This window comes from Symphodus melops, assembly GCF_947650265.1.
Source record: "Symphodus melops genome assembly, chromosome: 20".
NCBI classification, from domain to species: Eukaryota; Metazoa; Chordata; class Actinopteri; order Labriformes; family Labridae; genus Symphodus; species Symphodus melops.
Window position 1 is genome coordinate 3,106,785 of NC_136710.1, and position 22,500 is coordinate 3,129,284.

Genomic DNA, 22,500 nt, shown 5'->3' on the forward strand with positions numbered 1-22,500 from the left:
TGAGTTTATAGTTTATTATTAACGTAGCGCTCAGAAGAGGCATTGTTTTTAAGACGTTTGAAAAACTCACAGACACCTTGATCGAGGGTTCATTTAGCTCCATTACAACCTGTTACTCTCATTTAAATGATTTCACGTCATTATTTGTTACAGTTCATGACAGCATCATCGCTGTAACTCACATGACTAAGATGAAAGAGAAGTCAACATTTTATTCTATTCGATATGATCTAAAAAAGGTTTGTCAGTAAGAAAAGTTAATTTGCTGAAACATCGGTTGTACAGAAGGACCAAGACGACGATCTTATCCGTCTGAGCTTCTTCATCCACCAAATGTATAATAAGTAAAGATAAGCAATCAAAAGAGTTTAACAATAATGACCTAAACTATGAAATGAGATCCAAGTTGTAATGAGCAGGAAATATCCTTCAGGACTTTAAGCAGGATTTTCAGACCCCTTGATGAACCCCCCCCCCCTTCTCGTTGTGTGTTTTTAAGTCCTTACCACGTGTTGTACAGGCATAGGCTGCGGGGCCATGGGCGCGGGGCCCCACTGTGTGGTCGACATGGTCTTATTCTGCCAGTTATGGCCCCCCGTCAGCTTCTTCTCCCCGGACTGGCTCCACTGCATCTCTGGCCTGGAGGGGTGGGACGAGCAGAGCAACGAAACAAGTCAGACTTTTCTCCTGCATATTCCATCTCCAAACACGTCGTCAATTTCTCACCCAACACCGAAATACTTTGAAGAAAAGTAAAACAGCGAAGGCTTTTAACTTGTGGATTCGTCTTTCTTTCAAACCCTGTATAGTTTTTATATTCTCTGTGAGGTGCATCGTGAATTTTAAAGAGCAACCAAAGTACTGCAGGAAAACGTCTCTCTTGCCTCCAACACTCCACAGAAGCAGTTTCTCACAAACCTGGGCAGTAACAAAAAACATTTAATACTTCATAATTAATTAGATTTTTACTCTAAGCAGTGAAAAGTTATGTGTTGGCAGCCTGTAAGTAGGTAATGCCTGGCAGGCGGGATTGTTTGTGTTGCTATTGGATAAATCCTCCAGCCCAGACTGCAAACACAACAAGGTGTCATCTCAACTCAAGACACTTACTTCTTGGCCGGTGTCCCACCAAACTGCAGATCTGAGGAGGGAACGGAAACAAAGAAAGTGAGTCATCATTGTTCAAAAAGGATGAATTAAAAAACAGTGGAGCACGTGTTTTACCTTGAAGAGGAGTTTTCCCTCCCCTTTGCTGTCTTACATAATCATTTGTGCACATTTTTACCAGATTGTAATCAAACCGTTACAAGCGACTGTAATAAAAGCAGACCGCCAAACAAGCTGGTGATATATTATTGTTGGGAAAAAAGCTCAAAGAGCTGTGTGAAAGCTTAAATCAGAAAATAAAAAAGGTGTTTTAGTGTTGTGTCGCGATTTAAATGATTGAAAATGCATGCATCTGATATAATCAATTCAAGTAAAAAAAAAGGAAATATCTAAATGTTCTTGTATAGCCAGGCATTTCACGTGTTAAAAATAAATTTTTTTTTTGGCCAGTAAAATACTTCGACAGATACTGGAAGTTTTTGTGAGACACTTTCTTCTGTAAGTTTGTGTTTGTGTGCTGATCTTGACACTCACTGCCCACGAGGTTGGCCAGAGAGGAGTCGAGGTCATTGGCTAGCAGCTTTCCTCCAGGGTGTATGGCCATTTGTGGAGGAGGAGGTGCAGAGTGCGTGGGAATCGTAGGCTTCAACAGGTCGCCAAGAGCATCGAAACCTGAACGAGAAACAAACTTAAACATCAGCTGGAAAAGAAAACTACAGTTCTTGCTGTAAGGAAAGCTCTTACAGGCAGACGTGAACACTGAGTGGTTAGTACACAGACAAAGATATGTTATGATAATCATGAGAGTTGGAAAACAATGGGGAAAAAAAAGAATCCGAAGACAGCGAGCTGCAAAGATTGGAGATATTTTTGTGCTTTTGCAGTTTGAAACCAAAAACCCATAAGCATAAGAGCAACACATGTATTTAGCTGTGTGTGTGAGGCAAAGGTTAACCAACTAGCTAGCTAGCTAGCTAGTAAAGTAACATAGCTATACAGAGAAGGGAAAAAAGCTATTTAATTAGTTAGTAACATTTATTGGGGTTTCAGGTGTCATTATTAAAGCATGTTGAAAAAGAATAAAACATATTTTAATCATAAAGGCTGATAGAAAGCTTACAACAAACGTTAGCTTAAATCGCTAGCTAGCTAAACTCAGGAAAGTTAAACATCTGAGTTCAAATTATCTATGAAAATATATTCGATCTGGATTTAAAAGATAATGAACTTAACTTCCTGCTTTTTTTTTTTTCATGCTAGGCTACATGACGACTTTATTGAAGCGGCTCTGGACTGTTTTTTGATCCGTGAACATTGCAGAGTGGAACATTTTAATACGAACCGTAATTTCTCTGCTAACGTTTTCCTCTAATTGAATTATTACTGCTCTACTTTTAGCGTTCAGCTACACTGCATGGACAGAGAGTCCTGTTTAAAGCAGATACACTCTGCAGCCTTACAGCAGCCTCATTCTATCAGCAGCAGACTGTAATCCCTGACTCAGACGCTTGCAGCTCTTGTTCTAGATGTGATTGATTCATCTGTTGGTAGCGCTCATGTATTAAACTCTGCACTGCTGGGAGTTTAAACACGAGTGTGAGTCTGTGTGGAGACTGACTGTGTGTGTTCATCGCTAGGTGCAAAAGACAGTCATTTCCTGTTTGCTTTATGTGAAAGTGTTTGTGGTAACGATTTCCAGTATCAGCACTCGTTCAGCTAATGGCTCAGTTTTACTCTGCAGGAGGAGAACAGGAGGTGTGACTGCGTCGCTGCCAGAAGCTTCGTTTCTGTACTTAACTTAGGTGTATGTTTAAGTGACAGTGTTTAAGTTTCACCCTGCACAAAGTCTCCTTTCTACTCTTTACATTTGGTGCTTAAGCTGAAATGTGAGATTTTTTACTTCAGATTCATGGTCGCTGCATTCCTACCCTTAATATCCGGATCGGACAATCACAGAAAGAGAACAACATTTGTTAGCGTATCCTTCTGTGCTTTTACACAGTTACACTTTTACAGATTGAATAATTAGATTACAGAGATAGATTTGATAAATTACTTTGAACAGAAATTGAAATTTGAACAGAAGCTAAAAGTTTCAGACTTCAGGGACAGTGTACTGTTGTCTTCACCGCACACGTTATTACAACATCACAACTTTAACAGATTTATAGCTTCAGAAAGCTCAGATCAGATTTATAGGAAGATTTTTTGGCGATATCTAAAAATCTCGTATGTGTGTTTCTGTACAAGAGGCTCAAAACATGGAGTCAAGAAGAAGAGATGAAGTGCATAAAACAAATCCTGAAACAAGAAGCGGCAAATGTGGATGTAAGAAAACTACTGTAAATGTACAGCGGTCCTGTTTAAACACAGACGAGGAGAAAAAGCAAAAAAAGAAAGAAAGAGAAGCAGCTGATGGTGGGAAAAAAAGAGGGAGGAATAATATTTAGTTTGGAAGCGGTGTGTAGGTCTGACAGCGGTGCTGACACAAGAGATTCAGAAAACACTTTTACTGCTAGCCAAGCAGATGAGGAGAAAAAAAGAACGAGCCTGAGGAGCAGAGGCGAAGAAAAAGAAAGTTCAACAGAGAGAATAAGCAAAGGAAAAAAAACAAACTGTGTCCACTATCTTTTGAAATTCTCTCCACTGTAAAAATGTTGCATTGTCCAGGTATTCTTCATTGTTGTCGCTGTGATAAAACATGGCGGCGACGTGGGTGATTTGTTCTGTTTCTTAACCCGACGTGTCAGTAAAATCCCAGTGAATTAAATCGAATCAAGAGAGTGAGAGAGGCGAGAGTAGAAGATAAAAAGAGGAAGAGGAGGGTGGGGGGGACACACACACAAAACAAGATCCCTCAGTCGATCACACACACGAAGAAGAAAACAGGGAAGGAGGGAATTGGGAGTTGGAGGAGTAGATGGAGCGAGCACTGAGAGTGGTATTGACCAAGGGAGGATAATGCTATCAGTGTTAGCTTAGGTGTTTCGGCAGAGGAATCGACAGTCAATAGAGTTTAGGATCAAAGGGAAGGAAGAGAGTTAATCCATGTCAGGGGTTCAAAAAAAAAAAAAAAAAAGACTGAAAGGGAGAAATGTGTGAGCATTTACTCAATGAGAGACATGTTTTTAAAGGCGGGATTATCGAAAACCTTTTGCAGAGACCGAACAGGCAAACCTGCAGGAATTCATTTATTGGTTAAAATAAGGGATTCTTGTGACCTGAACTCAATGACACAGTTTTAACCCCATGTAAAATAATCCTGACCAGAGGGCGATTCAGCAACAGCGCCGTTAACCACGAAGCTCCGCAGTCACTCCGTCTTTGTTCTTTTAGACCAATTTAGCCCAAAGATGTTTTCTCAGTCTGTGGATTCAAATTACAGAAACGACGTTGCAGAAACAGCTGGAGCTCCACACACACACACACACACACACACACACACACACACACACACACACACACACACACACGGCACTGCACTCCCCTGCTGGCTGCGTTGATCCTGTCTCGTCCCTGTAACGCCCCCCTGTTACGACCTCCGATTGCATCACAGAGGTGGGATCACTTCATCGACCCTTTAAGCCTCGCTGACGTTCATTCATCACAAACGTCTTCCTGGTTCGCACTGCCCGTCTGACATCAGACGTTAGCATTAAATATAATTAAATAAAAGGATGTTAGAGGAGGGGTACCAGTCGACGCTGAGTTTCTTAAACGTCCTGTCAGGAGACTGAGTCATTGTACGCAGAGGATACAGTGCAGCATGTGCACGAGTGGATTTCATTCATTAGTTTTAGATCTCAGATGTCGATCTTATAGCAGTAAAAAAAATAATAAAAATAGACATTCAAACTGCGCTGACAGATAGCCTTTTATTTAAGAGGCTGTAAACATATCTGGGCTTCGTGCCCAGGCAGCCCAAAGTTTATTAGCGGGAAATTTGTTAGTTACTCAAACACAGAAAATCCACATAAATTCAGTAGAATTACATCCCAGATGTATAGAAAGGTAACCAGGTAGGGACATTTACAATCAACGAGAGGTTTACCGAAACAAGCACGTTTCCATTTCAGTGAAACAGAAATAAGATCAGAGAAAAAGGCAGAGGTAGAAAGTGGAAAGGATTATGAAAGATAAAATCAATTATCCAGGATGATGGGGAAATAAAAAAAATTAAAAAAAAAAAAACGCACAAAAACATTATGTTTCACCACCATGAATATAAATCGAGCTCTGCCTTTAAAGAAACCAATCTTGATTTAAAAAAGTAGCTACGTCGCTCTGAACTCTGAAACAGAGTGAGCTATCAGTGAAAGGTGGATGAAAGAATCAGATAAAGGACGAGGAGGAGGAGGAGGAGGAGGAGGAGCAGATGGAAAAGAGTTGCCTGGGTGATTCTTGCCTCGTGAAGTGTGATGGGGAGACGACGAGGCAGATGAAATAAATGGAGGGAGGAGGAGAAGGAGGAGGAGGAGGAGCCGTTGGAAGGTGGGAATGGCGTGAACAACAAACAAACACAAAACGGACGAACAGAAGCGGGCAGATGGGACGGAGGTAAAACGACAGACGAGGTGCGAGCAGTCGCAGACGCACAAACAAACACAACCAAACACAAAGACACGCGGACGCACACAGATTTTATGAGACTCTGCCAGTAGCCCCAGATGGTGTATTGGTAGTTGTAGTGGCAGCTTCGACACACATAAACTATTAATAGAGGGACGTTTGTGCGTCCAAAACGAGAGCCAGGCAGCGGCGGCGGCGGCGCAGCAGAAGACACCGACGGGGTTAAACGAGATTAGAGCGAAAGAAGCAGCGAGTCCTGAACACGATCTGCACTGTGACTCCTTCAACATTTACTCTCCCCCCCCCCCCCCGGCAAATGTTTGAGGAAGAAATGATACAGCTGAGCAAATACAGCTAATAACGTGAAGGAGGATGATAAAGTGATGGAGACACGTCACATAATTATACACGACTCTCGTATCCTCCAGAGACCCCCCCCTCTCCCCCCCCCCCTCCTCTCGGAGGAGGAGGAGGATTTGAAGATTATTTCAGATTTATGCTTCCTGATCTAGCTGCTCTGCCTGATTATGCTGTCATACAAATAAGTTCATGTGAAACCAGTTGGCTTATTAAGGCACGGATCGTTCCAGTGAAGCAGATGGGTGGTCACTAAAATATGGACAACTTTGGACGTGGTAAAATGGCGAGGGTGAAACAGTCCCTGAGCAGCCCCCCCCCCAGTCTGTTTCCCAGCCTACATGTGCATGAAGCACGTCTCACATTAACTGAACAAAAGTTAGATTTCCTCCACGACTAATAAAGTGTGTAAGATTAAAACTGTAATTGAAAGTAAGACGTTAGCATCCGTGCTAGGTGGCTAGTTCCAACGTTCACACACACACACACACACACACACACACACACACACACACACACACACACACACACACACACACACACACACACACACACACACACACACACACACACACACACACACACACACACACACACACACACACACACACACAGGGAGCAGAGCTGTTGGGGGGGGGTCTGATGCGTTGCTCAAGAGCACCTCCGGGCCTCGGCACTTCTCCAGCTACCAAACCAACTTCTATATTTCGGTCCACACCAGGACTCGAACTGGCGACCCTCCGGTTCACCCAACCCGAAGTACCCACTTCTATTGCCGCCTTTTCTGGTTCAACGCGATTCGGGAGGTTTCAACCATTGATACTTTATAATCTATCTGTTTTCAATATCAAATGTCAAGTTTATTATTTAATGATGTCACGGTGTCAGACATCTTGGCTGTGGAAAAAAAACAAACAATCAGCTCCGTCCAGTCAGTGTATCCGACTCACTCAATGTCAGCCGTGATGAGCAGACAGGAGATGTGACTGTGTCCCTGCTAAGGTGTATGAAGACTTTCATCTAAAAATAAAACCAGTGCCCACGCTCATCACGGAGAAGGAGCACGTTACCAGAGCAGCAGCAGCAGCACGGCTCGCTCAGGGGTTTCTTGGTAACACAGATCGACTGTGACACAGAGAGTTCATCTACGAAAGGCTCCAAAAAAACACATCTGCACGAGGACGACGCGTTGAAAGTAGCTCGTCGACGTTTTCTACTAAGAATAACAAAGATCTCCAAACGCGTCCTTGAGATGATTAAAAAAAGTCACATTTTAAGACGTCAAAGTTACATAACTTCCTCCGGCGGTTTAATCCCGCTCTTCTTCTTTGAGCGCCCCCCCCCCTCCTCCCTCTGTGATAAAAATAGTCTTCAGATGACCTCTGCAGGTAGTCGCTCTTATCTGCTGTGCCTCCAGAGCAGTCGATAACTCGCCGCGCCTTCAAAATGATATGCTTTTTCAGGGGCGTCTGGAGACCCGAAAAGGGGGGTTGAGAAGCCCGGAGATTGATTGTGTCAAGCAGCTGAGAGGTTAAAAAGAAAGTAAGCTAATAAGAGGGCTCGGAGCCAGAGTCCCAGACCTGCAACACTTAAGCCATCAGTCTGAAGCTGTTAAGAGAACAGGCAGCAAAAAGCACAACAAGAGAGTCGTGTCACACTCTCGACGTACTCATTTAAGATGTCTTAAGTTTAGTCTTTTCACTGGATTAGAACATTTTGACTGGAGAGTAAAATGATACAGAAATATGTTTGAGAAATATCCCAAAAATGTTATATCAAGGCATAAAAAAAAAAAAAGACTCCAAACAAGAATTTGAAGTCATTTTCTTTATCACTTCTCAGTTCTGATGTTTGATATAAGCCCCCTTAAAGGAACCATAAACGACAAATTGAGTTACTGAGTAAACTCCAGTCTGGAGTCTGTTAACTTTCAGCTCAGTAAAAACGAAACTATAAAACGACTGACGTTGAATCCTTCAAAGCCCTGAATTCCTACTTTATGAAACAGCTTGCTTCTATTTTTTGTTTTGGGGGGAAAAAAAATGTTTTACCAAAGAAAATGTTCTCTTTTTTTCTTCTCTTACAAGTTGACAGGAGGACGGAGGCTATGATTATTTTTCCAACCACCAATCCGGATTTAGTGATTCCTTTATTCAAACCCGTGAAACCCTCGGGGTAATCACCGTACTTGTAAAATGAAAGCAGACCAGCTCCCAAGAGTTTTACTCAAAGTGTAGAGAGAAGTTTGTGCGTCCAAAGTCAGAGCCAGGTGGAACACCAGAACCAAAACGCCCCAATAGTTACTTTCGAGCAGAACGGTTAGACACGTGACGTGATTATATTAGATTAGAGCAAAGAAACCAGCGAACCCTGAACACAAGCTGCACTGCAAACAAAGGGCTTTCTGGGAAAAAAAAAAAAAAAAAGCTGGAAACATCCCGCAGTGGCAAGACAAACCATTGCACCAGAGTGTTAGTAAAAAATGCTACGATTGTGCTTGCCAGCAAAGCCAAAAAGGTTTTAAGTTTCAGCATCTGCCTGGACAGTCAGACAGAGTCGGGCTTTACCGGCTGCAGGTTGTGTGCCGTTGTTACTTGGCGTTGTCTTATTCCCAAACACAGCATCGAAATCTAGGGTCATGGCCGGGGTGGTCTGCTGCAGAGGCTGGCTCTCCAATCCTGAGGGATGCAGTTAGATATGATCCATTAAAAACTGTATTAAGACAACTACAGGATGGGTGAAGCTCTGAAATAACTCCGGATTTAAACATCAGATATTGGTTTAGGCTGCTCCAGTTAGGATTCCAACACCTCCCACCAAACTAATCCCATTTGATTGCCAACATGGACATTACAGTCTCCTGCATGCTGCCATTGTTGTTGCTGAGTAACGTGGGATTGTGCTCAGGCTGTGGGGAATGTCGAGGCTTTCACTGCAGCGTTGAGCCTGTGCGAGAGGAAATCCAGCGGTACACCTTTTGTTTTGCTGTCTTCATCCACATCCCTGCTGGGGATTAGAGTTTGAAGCCTTTAGAGAGCGTCTGTCTTTGTGGCGTCCACGAAACAAGAACACCCGACAAGAAACACAAGAGAGCCAGTGCGCCGCAGCGACGTCGTCTATAAATAAACATGATGAGACCGCTACCGCTAACCTTCCAGGAAACATGACAGATTCACCAAGACGATCTAGAAAATGTGGAAGATTAAAAATGACGGATACAAAGTGGTGCACGTGTACAGTACGACCTGTAAAGAGCATTTAAAACGGCTCTTTAGCTTTCATTTGGAAAACATAATACTCAGTGACTGCTTAAAAAACGGTCATATCTAACTGTCCTGAGACGTTTGACGCCACGCTAAATTCTGTTCGTCATATATAAAGCTTCAGCCAGCATTTGGCAAGCTTAGCTTGACTTAGGTTAGCACAAAAGCTAGTCCGGTCGTTGAAGTTAATCATCGGACAAAAAAGCGACGATATGACAAACTTGACTTCCTGCGTCGTAACCACAGGCTAACATGATCCAGTAAAATGTAGATATACGCTTGCACGCAACAAATCCACATTTCCAGTTTGTTGATTTGTTTCATACAGATTCAAAAACGTGTCAGTGAACGATCTTTGTAGGTGCTGAGAGGTCAACTCAGTTCGCTTCAGATTTAGCCAAGCTAGCTCGGGTTAGGGGAGTCCCAAAGCCCCCCCTTCTTTACTTGCTGCTAAGCTAACACATATGACCTTCTTTAAGCTAAGATCTTTAAGCTAGCTCTGACTTTGCTCGTGCTCTTATTCTCTTTAATCCTCTGCCATGTAGCCTGCAACACTTTTAAGCTAACAGTGCTAATCGAAGCATCTTTTTTTTGCGACGTTTTGTCTCGAGTCAGCTGACTCTGGGATGAAAAGTCGAGTCAGTCGAGTTGTTGCTCAGCAGTTGTGCTGCGAGAAGATTTTCATCCACTCTGACAAACAAGAAAACAAAGACGCGGCGGGTGCATCTCTGCCGGCATCGCCTGTGACCGGCGTGTGAACACACAGGATTTGTTGTTATTACATAACACCGCAAGGATTTACAATAAAAACACCTGCTGCCCGTTTTATTTCCCCGTTTAAATGACACACCAGCTGGGTCATGCAAGACTAGTTTCTTGGAGCGAGGAGATGAAATAACGACGGGGTGGATGGATGGTTTACACAAAAACAGAATGAATGGACTGATAGCGACGTGAATGACAAGCGAGAGGAAAAACACAAACGATGCACACTCTTATCCTCGGACTGTTTTTATCCGCCTGTGCCGGGAGCTGAGAGTCCGTCTTATCGGCATCCCTTCTGTTGCCTTCACATACGTGAACATGCAGGTGTGTGTGTTTGTGCACGTGAAGAGTGTGTGCAGGCCAGCGTACCTCCCCAGGCACTGTTGGCGTTGGAGATTGAAGGATTGCTCTGCACAGCGGGGATGAAGGTCGGCTGAAGATCAAACAGGTCGCTGTTCAGATTGGGCACACTAAGGGGCGAGAGAGAGAGCGAGAGAGAGAGAGAGAGAGAGAGGGTTAAGAAGGTGAAACAAGCGATTTGAAGTGAAGAAATAGAAAGAGTGAGCCAGGAGAGGATAAACAAAGAGAGGGATGGAATTGACAGACAGAGACGGAGCTTTAATATTTAATCCATCTCGTCTGAATAGCTAAAGTCGCCACTAAAAGTGTTCGATTGTCGCAGATAAAGATGAATCCTCGCTCTCTGGAGAGCTGTAAAAACTTCCACAGAGCAATAAAACAGTTAGGAGCAGTAAATCGAGAGCCAGTTACACTGTTGGGTTTTTTTTTTTTTTTTTCTTATCTGTATCTCTACATTACAGCCAGGATGCGTTTCTGTAATTGGAGGGATTTCACTGCATCAAGAGTGGAGAAGCAGCAGGTTGTTTTAAAATTAAACAAAATTAATGACTTTAATAATCCGCTCAGCTCAGCTTGACTTTTTATGGACATACAGTAAAGTAAGTTGATAAGCTGCACTTCCTGAGTAAACAGCCGTCTCAGTCAGCGTTTGCGGCAAGAATTCTGGGACATGTAGTAGGAAGCAGCTCATCCTGAATTGTTGTGAATGTATACGGAGTCGTGTTGATCCGCGTGCGAGCGCACCTGTTGGCAGACAGCGCGGAGCTGAACAGCTCTGGCGTCGGTGCGATGTGGTTGTTGTTGGCGCTGCCTATCGACTGGCTGCTCGGGGAGGCAGAGGGCGGAGTATGTATGCCGATCTCCTTCAGCCGCTGGTCCTGAAAACACACACACACACACACACACACACACACACACAGAAAGTAAACATCATGCAATCAGGAAGACATTGTCAAACAGTCACTTCCTTTAACAAATGAACAAATTCCCGTTAAGTGGAATCCTGGTAAGAGGCAAACACGTTCTCACGCACGCAAAGCAAATTTAACTTGAAGGTGTGCACAAACGCACGCACACACACACGGAAATAGATTTTTTTTTTTTTTTTTGGGGCGGCCAAAATGTTCCCAGCAGCTGACCTGACCCGAGCGTTTTCAGAGGAGTCCCTTCTGTCCCTTTCAACGCCGCGTCTCTGCCAACGGGCTCGCTGCGAACATGCCCAGTGTTTCAGTGGTTACGATGAAAACACGGAGAGAAAAGTGGACTTTGGGGTTCTTTGGTGGTATTTTAAGAGTGACTGGCTGCAGAAGAAGACTGAAACTCAGGCCTTCATCCAAGTTAACTTCTAAAAAAAAAAGAAAAAAAAAAGACTTGATTGCTTGTTTTCCCGTGCCAGCGAGGCCTGCTGGTGTGGGATAAAGAAAACACAATTTAACGACAGACGATTAAGTGAAAGTGTTTAAAAACTAATGATAATGGTTTCTAATGACGATTAAAAACAAACTAACTCTGCAGGTCGGATCCCCCCCCCCCCCCCCGACTGTCTGTTAAATCCCACCAGCACTTTTTTTTTTTTTTTTGGCTCCGTCATCAGCAGAGTCCTGATGCTGCCTTCACTACAAATGGATGAAAGTCGACAACAAACTGAAGCAGCAGCAGGAAATATAGAAATACTGTCAGGAGGACAGATCGGGATATTCTGTCCACATCGGGGGGATTAACACTGTCGGACAGGAGTTGGGGGGGGGGGGGACTGAGCCACAGAGTCTCTATATCGACATATTGCCTTCATATCAATGCTCCATGTAGGTCAATGGAATCCCAATATCAGCAGTCCCACGTCTTTAAACATCACAGACGTCTCAGATGTTCAGATTCCTCACGTTAAGATCCGACACAGGTCCCTCATTTATTTATTTATTGACATTTAAAAAATTTGCAACCAACCAATCAGTCAGAGTAAAAAAAACCGCGGCAGGTTCACAAACACCAGAATGGTTCGGTGTTCGCAGTCTGATGATTCGTCAGCTGCTGATAGAAGATCAACCTGGAAGCTGCTCCGACGCCGCTGCACCTCTCGTCCACACTTTCATTTCTTGCTTGGATTAAAACATTTGGCTCCGGGGGGGGGGGGGGGGGGGGGGGGTTAGTGTGATGCATGCTGGGAAATCTGACGTCCAACAGCTTTCCGATCAAGCTGCCCTTAAAGACGACGTTACGTTGGCGTTTGGCGAGTAATGTGAAAGTGTAAATAATTCAGGAAGGTCGAGATTACGCACTTATTCCTGAATGATCCCACATGGGACAACATTAAAGATCACCCAGCTATTGATTGATTTCTATTAATATGTTCTTCTGCTCATACATATTGGATTTCCCACCGGGTCTTATTACTATCGCCGACGCATTGACCTGATCTCTCCTCTGAGATCGACGCACTTGTGCGTTAACACGCTGCGAGCATGTTGGAGTACGGAGGGCTGCGGTGGGAATGATGGGAGAAAACGTGCTGCTTCCTCAGAGCCCGTGGGGGATTTTTATCTGCACACAGTCGCCGCCGTGTTTTGATGCCAGACGTGTTCCCGTGACGTTTATTCTCCCCGATAACGATCACAGTACAACGCGGCTGCCGACGCTCCCTGCAGAGAACTGATCCAGTTTGATTAAAACACATTCTTCTTCTGCGAGTCTGTGCGGAGGTGCTGCTGTTGCTACGTTCACAAAAACAGACTTTCTGAAAAGATGCACTTCAAAATCGACGACGTACAGACGCAGAAGACGCTCCATTTGTTTCATGAGCGTCCAAAGCAGACGAGATGTTCGTCTCCGTTTAAAGCAGATTTTATTTTATTTTTAAATTCAATGATTCTTGTTGTTTGCGTTTCCTCTCTCCGTGTCTGTTAATCCGGAGCACAGCGTGCACTCGTCGACAGAGCTGTCAATCAACAAAGCTCGGTCTGCAGGGATCCAGGAAGGGGAACTGGAGGGGGGGGGGGGTCGTTGGTTCAAGTCCCAGGGTGGACCAAGTCTAGAATAAGTCTGGTAACTGCAGAGGTGCCATTGAGCAAGACAAAGCGGACTCCCGCCTGTGCAGCCCGGTCACTGAGAGCGAGTCCACAGGAGGCGGTTTGTTCAAGATGACTGACGACAAAACCGGGTTTGAGTAAAACTGACGTCTCGTTTATTTTGATTGTATTATCGGATAAAGTCCGATCGACTTCTTCCCGTACGCGTCAGCGTTCAGAGGAAACGCTCACTCTGAGCTGAGGAATAAACAGGATCTCCTGCCGGACTGGATCCTCTTCATTTGTATTCTGACAGCGTGGAGAGGAACAAACGGGAGCTGCTGTTATTGTTTGGGCTGCGGCCCCAGCTGGACCCAAGCTGAGTGTAAGTGTTTCTTTTTTTTCCTCATTCAAGAGTGTGAGTGTGTGTGTGTGTGTGTGTGTGTACGTATATGTGTGTGTGTGTGTTAAGTCCATATGGACAGCAGAGCTCTCAGACAGCTGGAGCTGAGTATCAGTTTGACCCCTGCTCACCCCGACTCTCTCTCTCTCTCTCTCTCTCTCTCTCGCCCTCTCTCTCTCTCTCTCGCCCTCTCTCTCATGATCTCACTCGCTCTATCTTCAAAATAAAAGCCCGAGGTAATCAGTGGACCCTGGCAGGAACAGGGCGACCAAGGGCACAGAGTAAACAGGGCGCTAAAATCCAATCAACCACACACAAACAAACAAACACACACACACACACACACACACACACACACACCTAATCTGAGAGGAAACACACAAACTACAAATACACGACTAAAATACTGACAACATAAAGACACACACACTGAATCTTTTCTTCCAGGATGTAAGCATACAGCACTTTAAACACACACACACACACACACACACACACACACACACACACACACACACAGATTCTGTACAGACTCAATTACAGCTCGCTGTAAGGACGGAGTCCTGGGGCTCGATGTCAACACATTTTACACTCGACTTTTCTATCGCTGTGAGACTCCCGGCCTTCAGCTCGCACTCACACGGGGAAAAAAAAAAAAAAAAAGTTGTAGAGAAATCTCTGAGCAGAAGAAGTCAGATGTCCACACGACGAGAGTTTAGCAGTACATGTTTTTTTTAATGGATCATTTCTACCTTTTATCAGACTCTCACAGTTACTGTTCTGTGTTTAGCCTTGAATTTCCCTCAGGATCAATAAAGTATCTATCTATCTATCTATCTATCTATCTATCTATCTATCTATCTATCTATCTATCTATCTATCTATCTGTTGTCGATGTGATAAATCCAGTCTGCATGTTTTAACTGTCAGACTGAAAGACATTTATTTTTCTACTCAAATGACAATAAATCAACCAAAGTCACGTAACGACATTTTAAATGAAGAACGACGAGACGACCCAACGTTCAACCATCAACTAAAAATGTTCAACGTTAAAATCAGAATCCGGGTTTATTTGCCTCCCAGTCGACACAAACAAGAAGTTTAGACTCTCTGTTCTTTCCCAGTGCAAACAAACAGGCAGAGACAATATTTACAGGGACATGAAGTCAAACAAAGATCGATGTGAGAGGAGAAACAGCCACAGACTGGGAGAATAAAGTTCTGTTCTGTTCTCTGAGTGTGGAGAAGAACTCACCTCTAAAGTGTGTTCATCTTACTTTATTTAATACTTATTGTTAAAACAGTTTTATAAATTGGTTTGGATTGTTCTGTTGGTCGGTTCTTTTGCTTGTTGGGTTCTTGTGTAGTTTTGTTTCTACGGCTGGTTTGATGGTTGACTTTATTTGTTGTTTTGGGTCTTTGGGTGGTTCGGTCGTTTCGTTGGTTGGCTTCATTTGTTGTTGTTTTTGGTTGGATCCTGATGTTGTTTGGGTTCTGGTGTTGTTTGGGTTCTGGTGTTGTTTGGGTTCTGATGTTGTTTGGGTTCTGATGTTGTTTGGGTTCTGATGTTGTTTGGATCCTGATGTTGTTTGGATCCTGATGTTGTTTGGATCCTGATGTTGTTTGGGTTCTGATGTTGTTTGGGTTCTGATGTTGTTTGGATCCTGATGTTGTTTGGATCCTGATGTTGTTTGGATCCTGATGTTGTTTGGGTTCTGATGTTGTTTGGGTTCTGATGTTGTTTGGATCCTGATGTTGTTTGGATCCTGATGTTGTTTGGGTTCTGATGTTGTTTGGGTTCTGATGTTGTTTGGATCCTGATGTTGTTTGGGTTCTGATGTTGTTTGGGTTCTGATGTTGTTTGGATCCTGATGTTGTTTGGATCCTGATGTTGTTTGGATCCTGATGTTGTTTGGGTTCTGATGTTGTTTGGGTTCTGATGTTGTTTGGATCCTGATGTTGTTTGGATCCTGATGTTGTTTGGGTTCTGATGTTGTTTGGGTTCTGATGTTGTTTGGGTTCTGATGTTGTTTGGATCCTGATGTTGTTTGGATCCTGATGTTGTTTGGGTTCTGATGTTGTTTGGGTTCTGATGTTGTTTGGATCCTGATGTTGTTTGGGTTCTGATGTTGTTTGGGTTCTGATGTTGTTTGGATCCTGATGTTGTTTGGGTTATTCGATTGGTTGGGTTCTCGTGTTAGGTGGGTTCTCTGGCTGTTTGGGTGATGAGTTTGCTTTGGTTTTGGGTTCTTATGTTGACTCAGTGATTCTTATGTTTGGTTCCTATATATGTTGGGTTCTTCTGGCTTATTTGGTTGTATGTTATCTGGGTTCTTATATTGACTTGGTTCTTCTGTTGTTTGGACGTTGAGTTTGTTTTGGTTGCGTTTGTTATTTGTTCATGTTTTGGGGTTCTTATGGTTCTTTGGTGGAACAGCACTTTTTGTATTTGTTGGGTTCTTATGCTGTTTGGTTCCTATGACGGTTGGGTTCTTTTTGGTTGTTTGTTTTTTTTCTGTTGGCTTGGTTCTGACGTTGATTGGGTTCCTTTGGTGGTACGGTTCTTTTCTTATTATTTTCATTTTTGTTGGGTTTTTCATGAAGTTTGTGTTACTTTGCTTATTTGACGCCTGAATAAAATGACTCATTATAAAAAGGTAAAAAAAAAGTTTTATAGACGTTAACAAAAACAGTGTTTTCAGATACAGAGAGAACTTAATACAAACTGTAAACGGGGAAAAATCCTGAAGAAAATGCCGTTTAAATGGGACTGTTGAAGAAGCTTAGAAAGAGGCGAGAGCTGCAACAGCTCGACCTGCTGCAGCTGCTGTTTCTGCTGCCACAGCACCGAGTCTGACCCCTTCATTCAGAGGTGATCGGGTACAAAAGCACAAACTCTGTTACCTTGAGAGCCTGCAGTCTGGCCTGCTCCTCCTCCAGGGCCTGCTGCTTCTCCTTCTCGTCCATGCGGCTGAAGGACATGCCGGTGGAGGAGAGGGACGAGACCGCGCTGGACAGGGTGGATGCTCTGCAAAAAAAAAAAAAAAAAAACACGAGACAAACTCAAGCACTGAGTGGTGACTCTCTTGATGTAATGACTGGTGTTAAAGCGTGTAAAGAAAAACAGGAGGGGGGCCTGGGTGGAGAATGAAGAGGTCTACCTGGTGTCTGCATTTAACTCCTTGGTCTTTTTGCCCTCCAGAGAGGCCAAATGCTGCTCCAAAGCCTCCAGAAGGCTGCTGGGGGCCTGAGACATAAAAAGACATTCAGTCATAAACTCAACTCTCGACATGTGTTTTTCCACTTTCTCTCTCTCTCTCTAAAGACCCGCCCATACGTACACTAACACTCGCACAGCAGCACCCAGAGTTAGTCAGTCTCACAGGAAGGTAACAGAGTGCATCAGGCTCCAAGAATAGCCATGGCAACATGCAGCAAAAACACTCACACGGTTAGCAGGAGACTCAAAGGGAGAGCGAGAGAACAAAGGAGGAAGGCTGAGAGACAAAGAGCAGGGGGGGAAAAGGTGGAGAGCGGAGAAGAGGTCGCGACACTTCCTCCCCTGACTTTGCACGAGCGGAGGGCGATACGTTTCTCTGCTGTTTTAAAAAAAAAAAAAAAATCTATTTAAATCCTTTTGCTGCGTTCAAGCGTTTTGTCTTTCTTATCGGACGCTCGTCCCGTCACACCTGCTCGGGTTCTTAAACCCAAAATCTCTGCACCTTCACTCCACGAGGGGATTCAGATTACGCTCTAATCTCTTAACATGTTCTTAATGACGAGTCCAGATAAATGTCAAGAGTGTCTGAAAAATGCTTTTTGTTGTTTCGCTGCGTTAAACTCGGGCTGAACCCTTTCCGCAGCACACAGAGAGAGAGCAGGTGACTCGGGCATTGTTGCTACGCTACTGCGGGAAAACAGGCTTCAGCTCGCCTCGCACAAGACGGCGACTTCAAGTGCTCGTTAAGTGCCACATTAATGCTCCAAAAAAAAGGAGTCGCTCGAAGACGTAAGCATTATCAAGTGGACAATCAGAAGTTCTCTCGCAGTTTGAGGAGCAGGAAAAGAAAAATCGTTCTCGGCTCTTTTTTTTTTTTCATTGGTCGAGGAGGAGAGATTCTTCGACTGAGAAAATGTGACAACGTCACGTCTGCCTCTCCGTCCACAAGAATGCAAAGTGTGCTGTCAAGTTGGGCTGCAGACGTGCACACACACACACACACACACACACACACACACACATTAAGGAATGTTTTGGCTCCGGAGTTGTTAGCACTCGGCGAGACGGCGGCTTCTCGCCAAACTGTTGCCTGGTTGTTAAAGAAACAGACTCGCATGAAAGAAAGAGAGCAGCTTTAACTGGCTGAGTCGGTGGAAAGAACTTTGCGTCTGCAGAGTCAATATTTGCTCCGAGACTGAAACCCGGCAGCCTGTTTCCTTATCTCCCGACGCTCCTTCTCGCATTCTTTAAACGGACCTTCGCTAATCCAAAGCACCTCTTCAAAAGGGCCAAACACCAAAACACTTCATCGTTGGCAGATTGATTCAATTGATAAATGGACAAATAATCAGGCCACCGATGGCCGAGCGGGTAGATTGAACCCAACGTGTGGAGGCTATCGTCTTCAAAGTGGGCGAGGTTCAAATCCGAGACGCGGCTCTCGTCCTGCACTTCTGCGTTTCCTTCTCTTTCCGTCGTCAGATCCAATAAAAAAGGTAAACAAGTCTTCTCCGCCTTGCTTGAGACGGTTCATCCACGAGACTTGGAAACAGATTTGAAAAGAACGTCCTTGGACATTTCATCTGCGCGTCCGAGAGGAGTGGGAAGAAATCCGGCTCCACGGTTCCTCTTATGAGGCTTTCACATGAACGCGATCGGTGGATGTAAACACAGCTGGACCCTAAAAAAGTCGACTGACGCCCAGAAACAGAAACGCAACCCACCCGATCTGCACAACGAACCAACAACATCTCCTGATGGGACCGTCGTGACAGACGTTCCTTTCTAAACTATGAACCAACCTGAGAGAGATTAGCCTTTTGGCCTCTGTCGTTGATAACGCGGGGGGGGGGGGGTTATTCACTATCAAAGCACCTCCATGCAAGTGAAAGCCGTGATGCTGCGCATGACAAACATGAAATAAACAACATCTAAAGGAAGAGGGAGGAAATCTGAACGAGCGATTGGAAACCCGGTGCAGGGATTATTTTCTTTCATGCAAATGCAAAAAAACGGAGGGGTGAAGCCTAATTTTCTATTCATGAGCTTTCATGGCTTGTCGTGCCAGATTTCTGTGCGTGTGCGTGTGTGTGTGTGTGCGCGAGAGAGAGAGAGCTACAAGCAAGCCACCTGAGGCCAACACACTCATATTGAACTCAGTCAACACCCTGTCGCTCCACAAGGGGAAATGAAAAAACAAGAGCATGCCTCTGAGTGTATGCGGTGCAGTGTGCGTTGAACACACACACGCACACACGCATCCATCATACAGTCACAGCGTGCTGTGCGTGATATTCATGCAGGGGGGTTTTGGGGGGGGGGGGGGGGTAAGCAGTACAGTATGCAACCCACCACCTACAATGTAAGATCCTTTTGTTTTCTGCGACAGACGAGGGAGAAGAGAAAAGGTCCATTTAACGACCACATTCAGTTTTACTAGGAGTGTAACACCCACACAGTCGATCCACACACCGTTAACTTCCCGCCCTACGCTCCGTAATGATTTTTTTTTTTTTTTTTTTAGAAATGCATGAGCACAAGCCGTCGTGGCTGGAAAAAAAATGTTACCAGTTGTGTCCATGTGTGGGAGATCCTTTGACAGGTTTCTCGAAGCAGAAAAGCACCAAAGCGGCGACTTTTCAATTCTGCAAAGTGCAAAAAAAAGTACCGAAAGTTTACTGAGCTGAAGAATCACATCGGGGGTTTGAAACCCTTCAACTTCTTCCACCAGTCCCAATTTAGGGGGGCTGCATCCTTTGACGGCTGCATTTTAAAGAGCGGTCATGTCAGAGCCTTGCGTTGCAGGCGGTCCAAGTTCAGAGGCAGCAGAAGGATCAGTTAGCCGCATCTTTCCAGGCCCAACATATCTCTAGATTTGGTCAGCACCAGTTTGCACCAGACGCCGACTTTCAAGCGGTCGACCATGACACTTTTATTTGCAAGTAATTGGTTGAGACTCAATTCGGATAACTAACGATGCCGAAGTTAAACGAAAGGACGATTCACATGATGTTAGCTTCAAGGAGTCCTTGAACTTTTTGACATATTCTGCCTTTTCGGGGATTTGAAATTGAGTAAGAAACGACTGTTAGCATCAGCGAGTGAATCACGATTCATTCATTTGTCCCTTCATGCGCACCATACGTAAACCTCTGCAGTGTCTCCCTGTAGTCGCAGAGATTATAAGGAGACACTGTGAGGAAAAGATCGACCACTGCTGCGTCTTTGAACGTCTCATTTCACGTCAGCTGACGAGTCTGAAGTCGTATCAAACATTCACCTTTGGGACCGTTTAAGAGACCAGAAAGTCGTTCATTTATTTCAAAATAAAAGCAGGCTTATATTCTGACAGCAAGTCGAGTACGGCACAAACGTTCAAAAAATAAAAGCCTAAGAATTCAAATGTTTAAACACTAAATAATGTAATCACAAACATGCGATTAAAAGTGTGATTAACTATTCAAATTTAATGATTAATCGCAATTTTAAAAAATGTTTCCTTTAACAACCCTGGTAAGAAGTTAGTGTAGATTTCCAGATTAATCCTAGAGCATTAAAATCTAAGATTACAAACAGTTAATAGAAATAATAGAATCACAGTTTTAATGATTGAAATAAAAAAAAGAACTGTATCCATGTGTGGTGGTCTAACCAGGATTGTCTACAGCCTCTCTTGGTAAACCATTAGGAGGAGGATGAACACAAGCTGGAAGCGATTCCTCAGAATTGGAAATGAGAGACAAAGGCGGCTTTATCCTTGACGATTAAAAACAGAAATCTTGGAGTCTATTCCCTCGTAGCCACGCTGTCTTATTTTAAAGCCCTTTGTTGTAGCAATTATGATTATTTCTGGGTGAGATACAAGGTCTGAAGCTTTATTATTTGTGAAGGTTTTTTTTTTTTTTAACTCCATGAGATATCCTAAACAGGCCACATGAACACACCTCCGCCTGCGGTCGGAAGTGTGAGCAGCAGAGAAAAGCAGGAAATCAATCGAAGTCGAGGAGAGCGGCGTGGACTCAGATCAGGTGAGACGAGATGGTTGAGTGGAATAAATGTGAGTGGGTGGAGAGAGAGAGAGAGAGGAGAAGAGAGGATGGACACAGGTATATGGAGGGGTGAAGTGAATCAAACAAACATGGAGGGTTGGAAAGGAAGCGAGGAGAAGAAGGTGAGGCGTCAGAAAGGAAGCGAGGAAAAGGAGTCAGAAACAGAAGAAGAAGAAGAAGTGGAAGGTGAGATGTACACTGACCTGTGAGAGATCTGGGATGTCACCCTGATCTATTCCAACTTGCTGTCGTCAAAAACAAAACAAAAAAATAAAATAAAATAAGAAAGGCAGGAAGGTGGGATAAAATGAAGAGGAGGAGGAGGAGGAGGAGGGGAAATAAAAAAAAAAAGCAGAAGGGGGAGAATCCATTTGAATAAAGAAACAAAAAAAAAAAAAAGATGAGAAAAAGAAAACAAAACAGGGGATCATTACTCCATGCGGTGGCAGCGTCAACATAAACGACAACAGAAATAAACAAGGAAAAGTTTTCGACATGTGGATTGGCTCATGAAGCCACCAATCCTGACAGTGATTGGATGGTGACCAATGAGAGAGCGGGCATGGTGCGAACTGATGAATGATGAACACGTGAACACATTTATATAGATTAAAAAAAAAAAGAAAAAAAAAAAGGGGGACAGCTACGCCCCAAATTATCTCCAAAACAACTCGAGACACTTGTTGACTTTTTCAGGACACAGATATAGAACATAAAATCCTGCACGGGGCAGGAATGGACACGAGCTCAGAGGTTTACGTCGTATCAGTCGTTTGACACCTCGACTGTCAGATTTATCTGCAGAAAAGGAGAATTAAGTCGGCCACCTAAAAAGAAGAAAATCACCCTCCTGGATATTTAGTTCAGTGTGTGAAGCAGGGTGTTGATCAGTGGGCGGTGCAGGGTCACATGACCTCCTTACCTTTTCTGCTGTGTAACACAAACTCTACTGGTTAAACTGTCAACATAACACACAAACACAAGGAGGAGCCCCACCTTTATCTCAGAGACACAAACATAAAAAGCTTCCAAACATTACTTCTTGTGTGTTTGACTTGTACTGAAGCAAACTGCATTTACTTAAAAAAAAAAAAAATCTCTGAATTGACAAAGATAATTATGTCAGAATGATGGAAGAAACAAGAACAAGCAGCTGCTCTTCTCTACGTTAAAGAGAGGCCAACAGACGCTTTCATGAGGCAGCACAGGTCCAGTCAAACAGACTGTATATAAACATGGACGTCGTCTCTGAAGGGCAGATTTGAAGCCTTTCCATGATGGCCGCCATATTGGAGGTGGAGACTTTTTTTTCACACCTAAAAACAGGCAAAGAGCTTTGAGCCTTGAGCCTTCTGACGAATCACGACAACACGAGTCTGCCCTAACACTGCACAGCTCT

General features: G+C 44.0%; 1 protein-coding gene across 1 annotated transcript in view; it reads right to left on the bottom strand.

The window, feature by feature from the left end:
• The window catches only part of LOC306841967 (phosphatidylinositol-binding clathrin assembly protein), a 77,644-nt gene that overhangs the window by 15,256 nt on the left and 39,888 nt on the right, over nt 1-22,500 (bottom strand). The window contains 9 exon segments of the mRNA XM_079372012.1: nt 507-639; nt 1,111-1,141; nt 1,642-1,779; nt 8,601-8,711; nt 10,431-10,531; nt 11,166-11,299; nt 16,737-16,860; nt 16,994-17,079; nt 21,305-21,346. Of these exon segments, the coding sequence (XP_079228138.1) occupies nt 507-639; nt 1,111-1,141; nt 1,642-1,779; nt 8,601-8,711; nt 10,431-10,531; nt 11,166-11,299; nt 16,737-16,860; nt 16,994-17,079; nt 21,305-21,346 (900 nt within the window).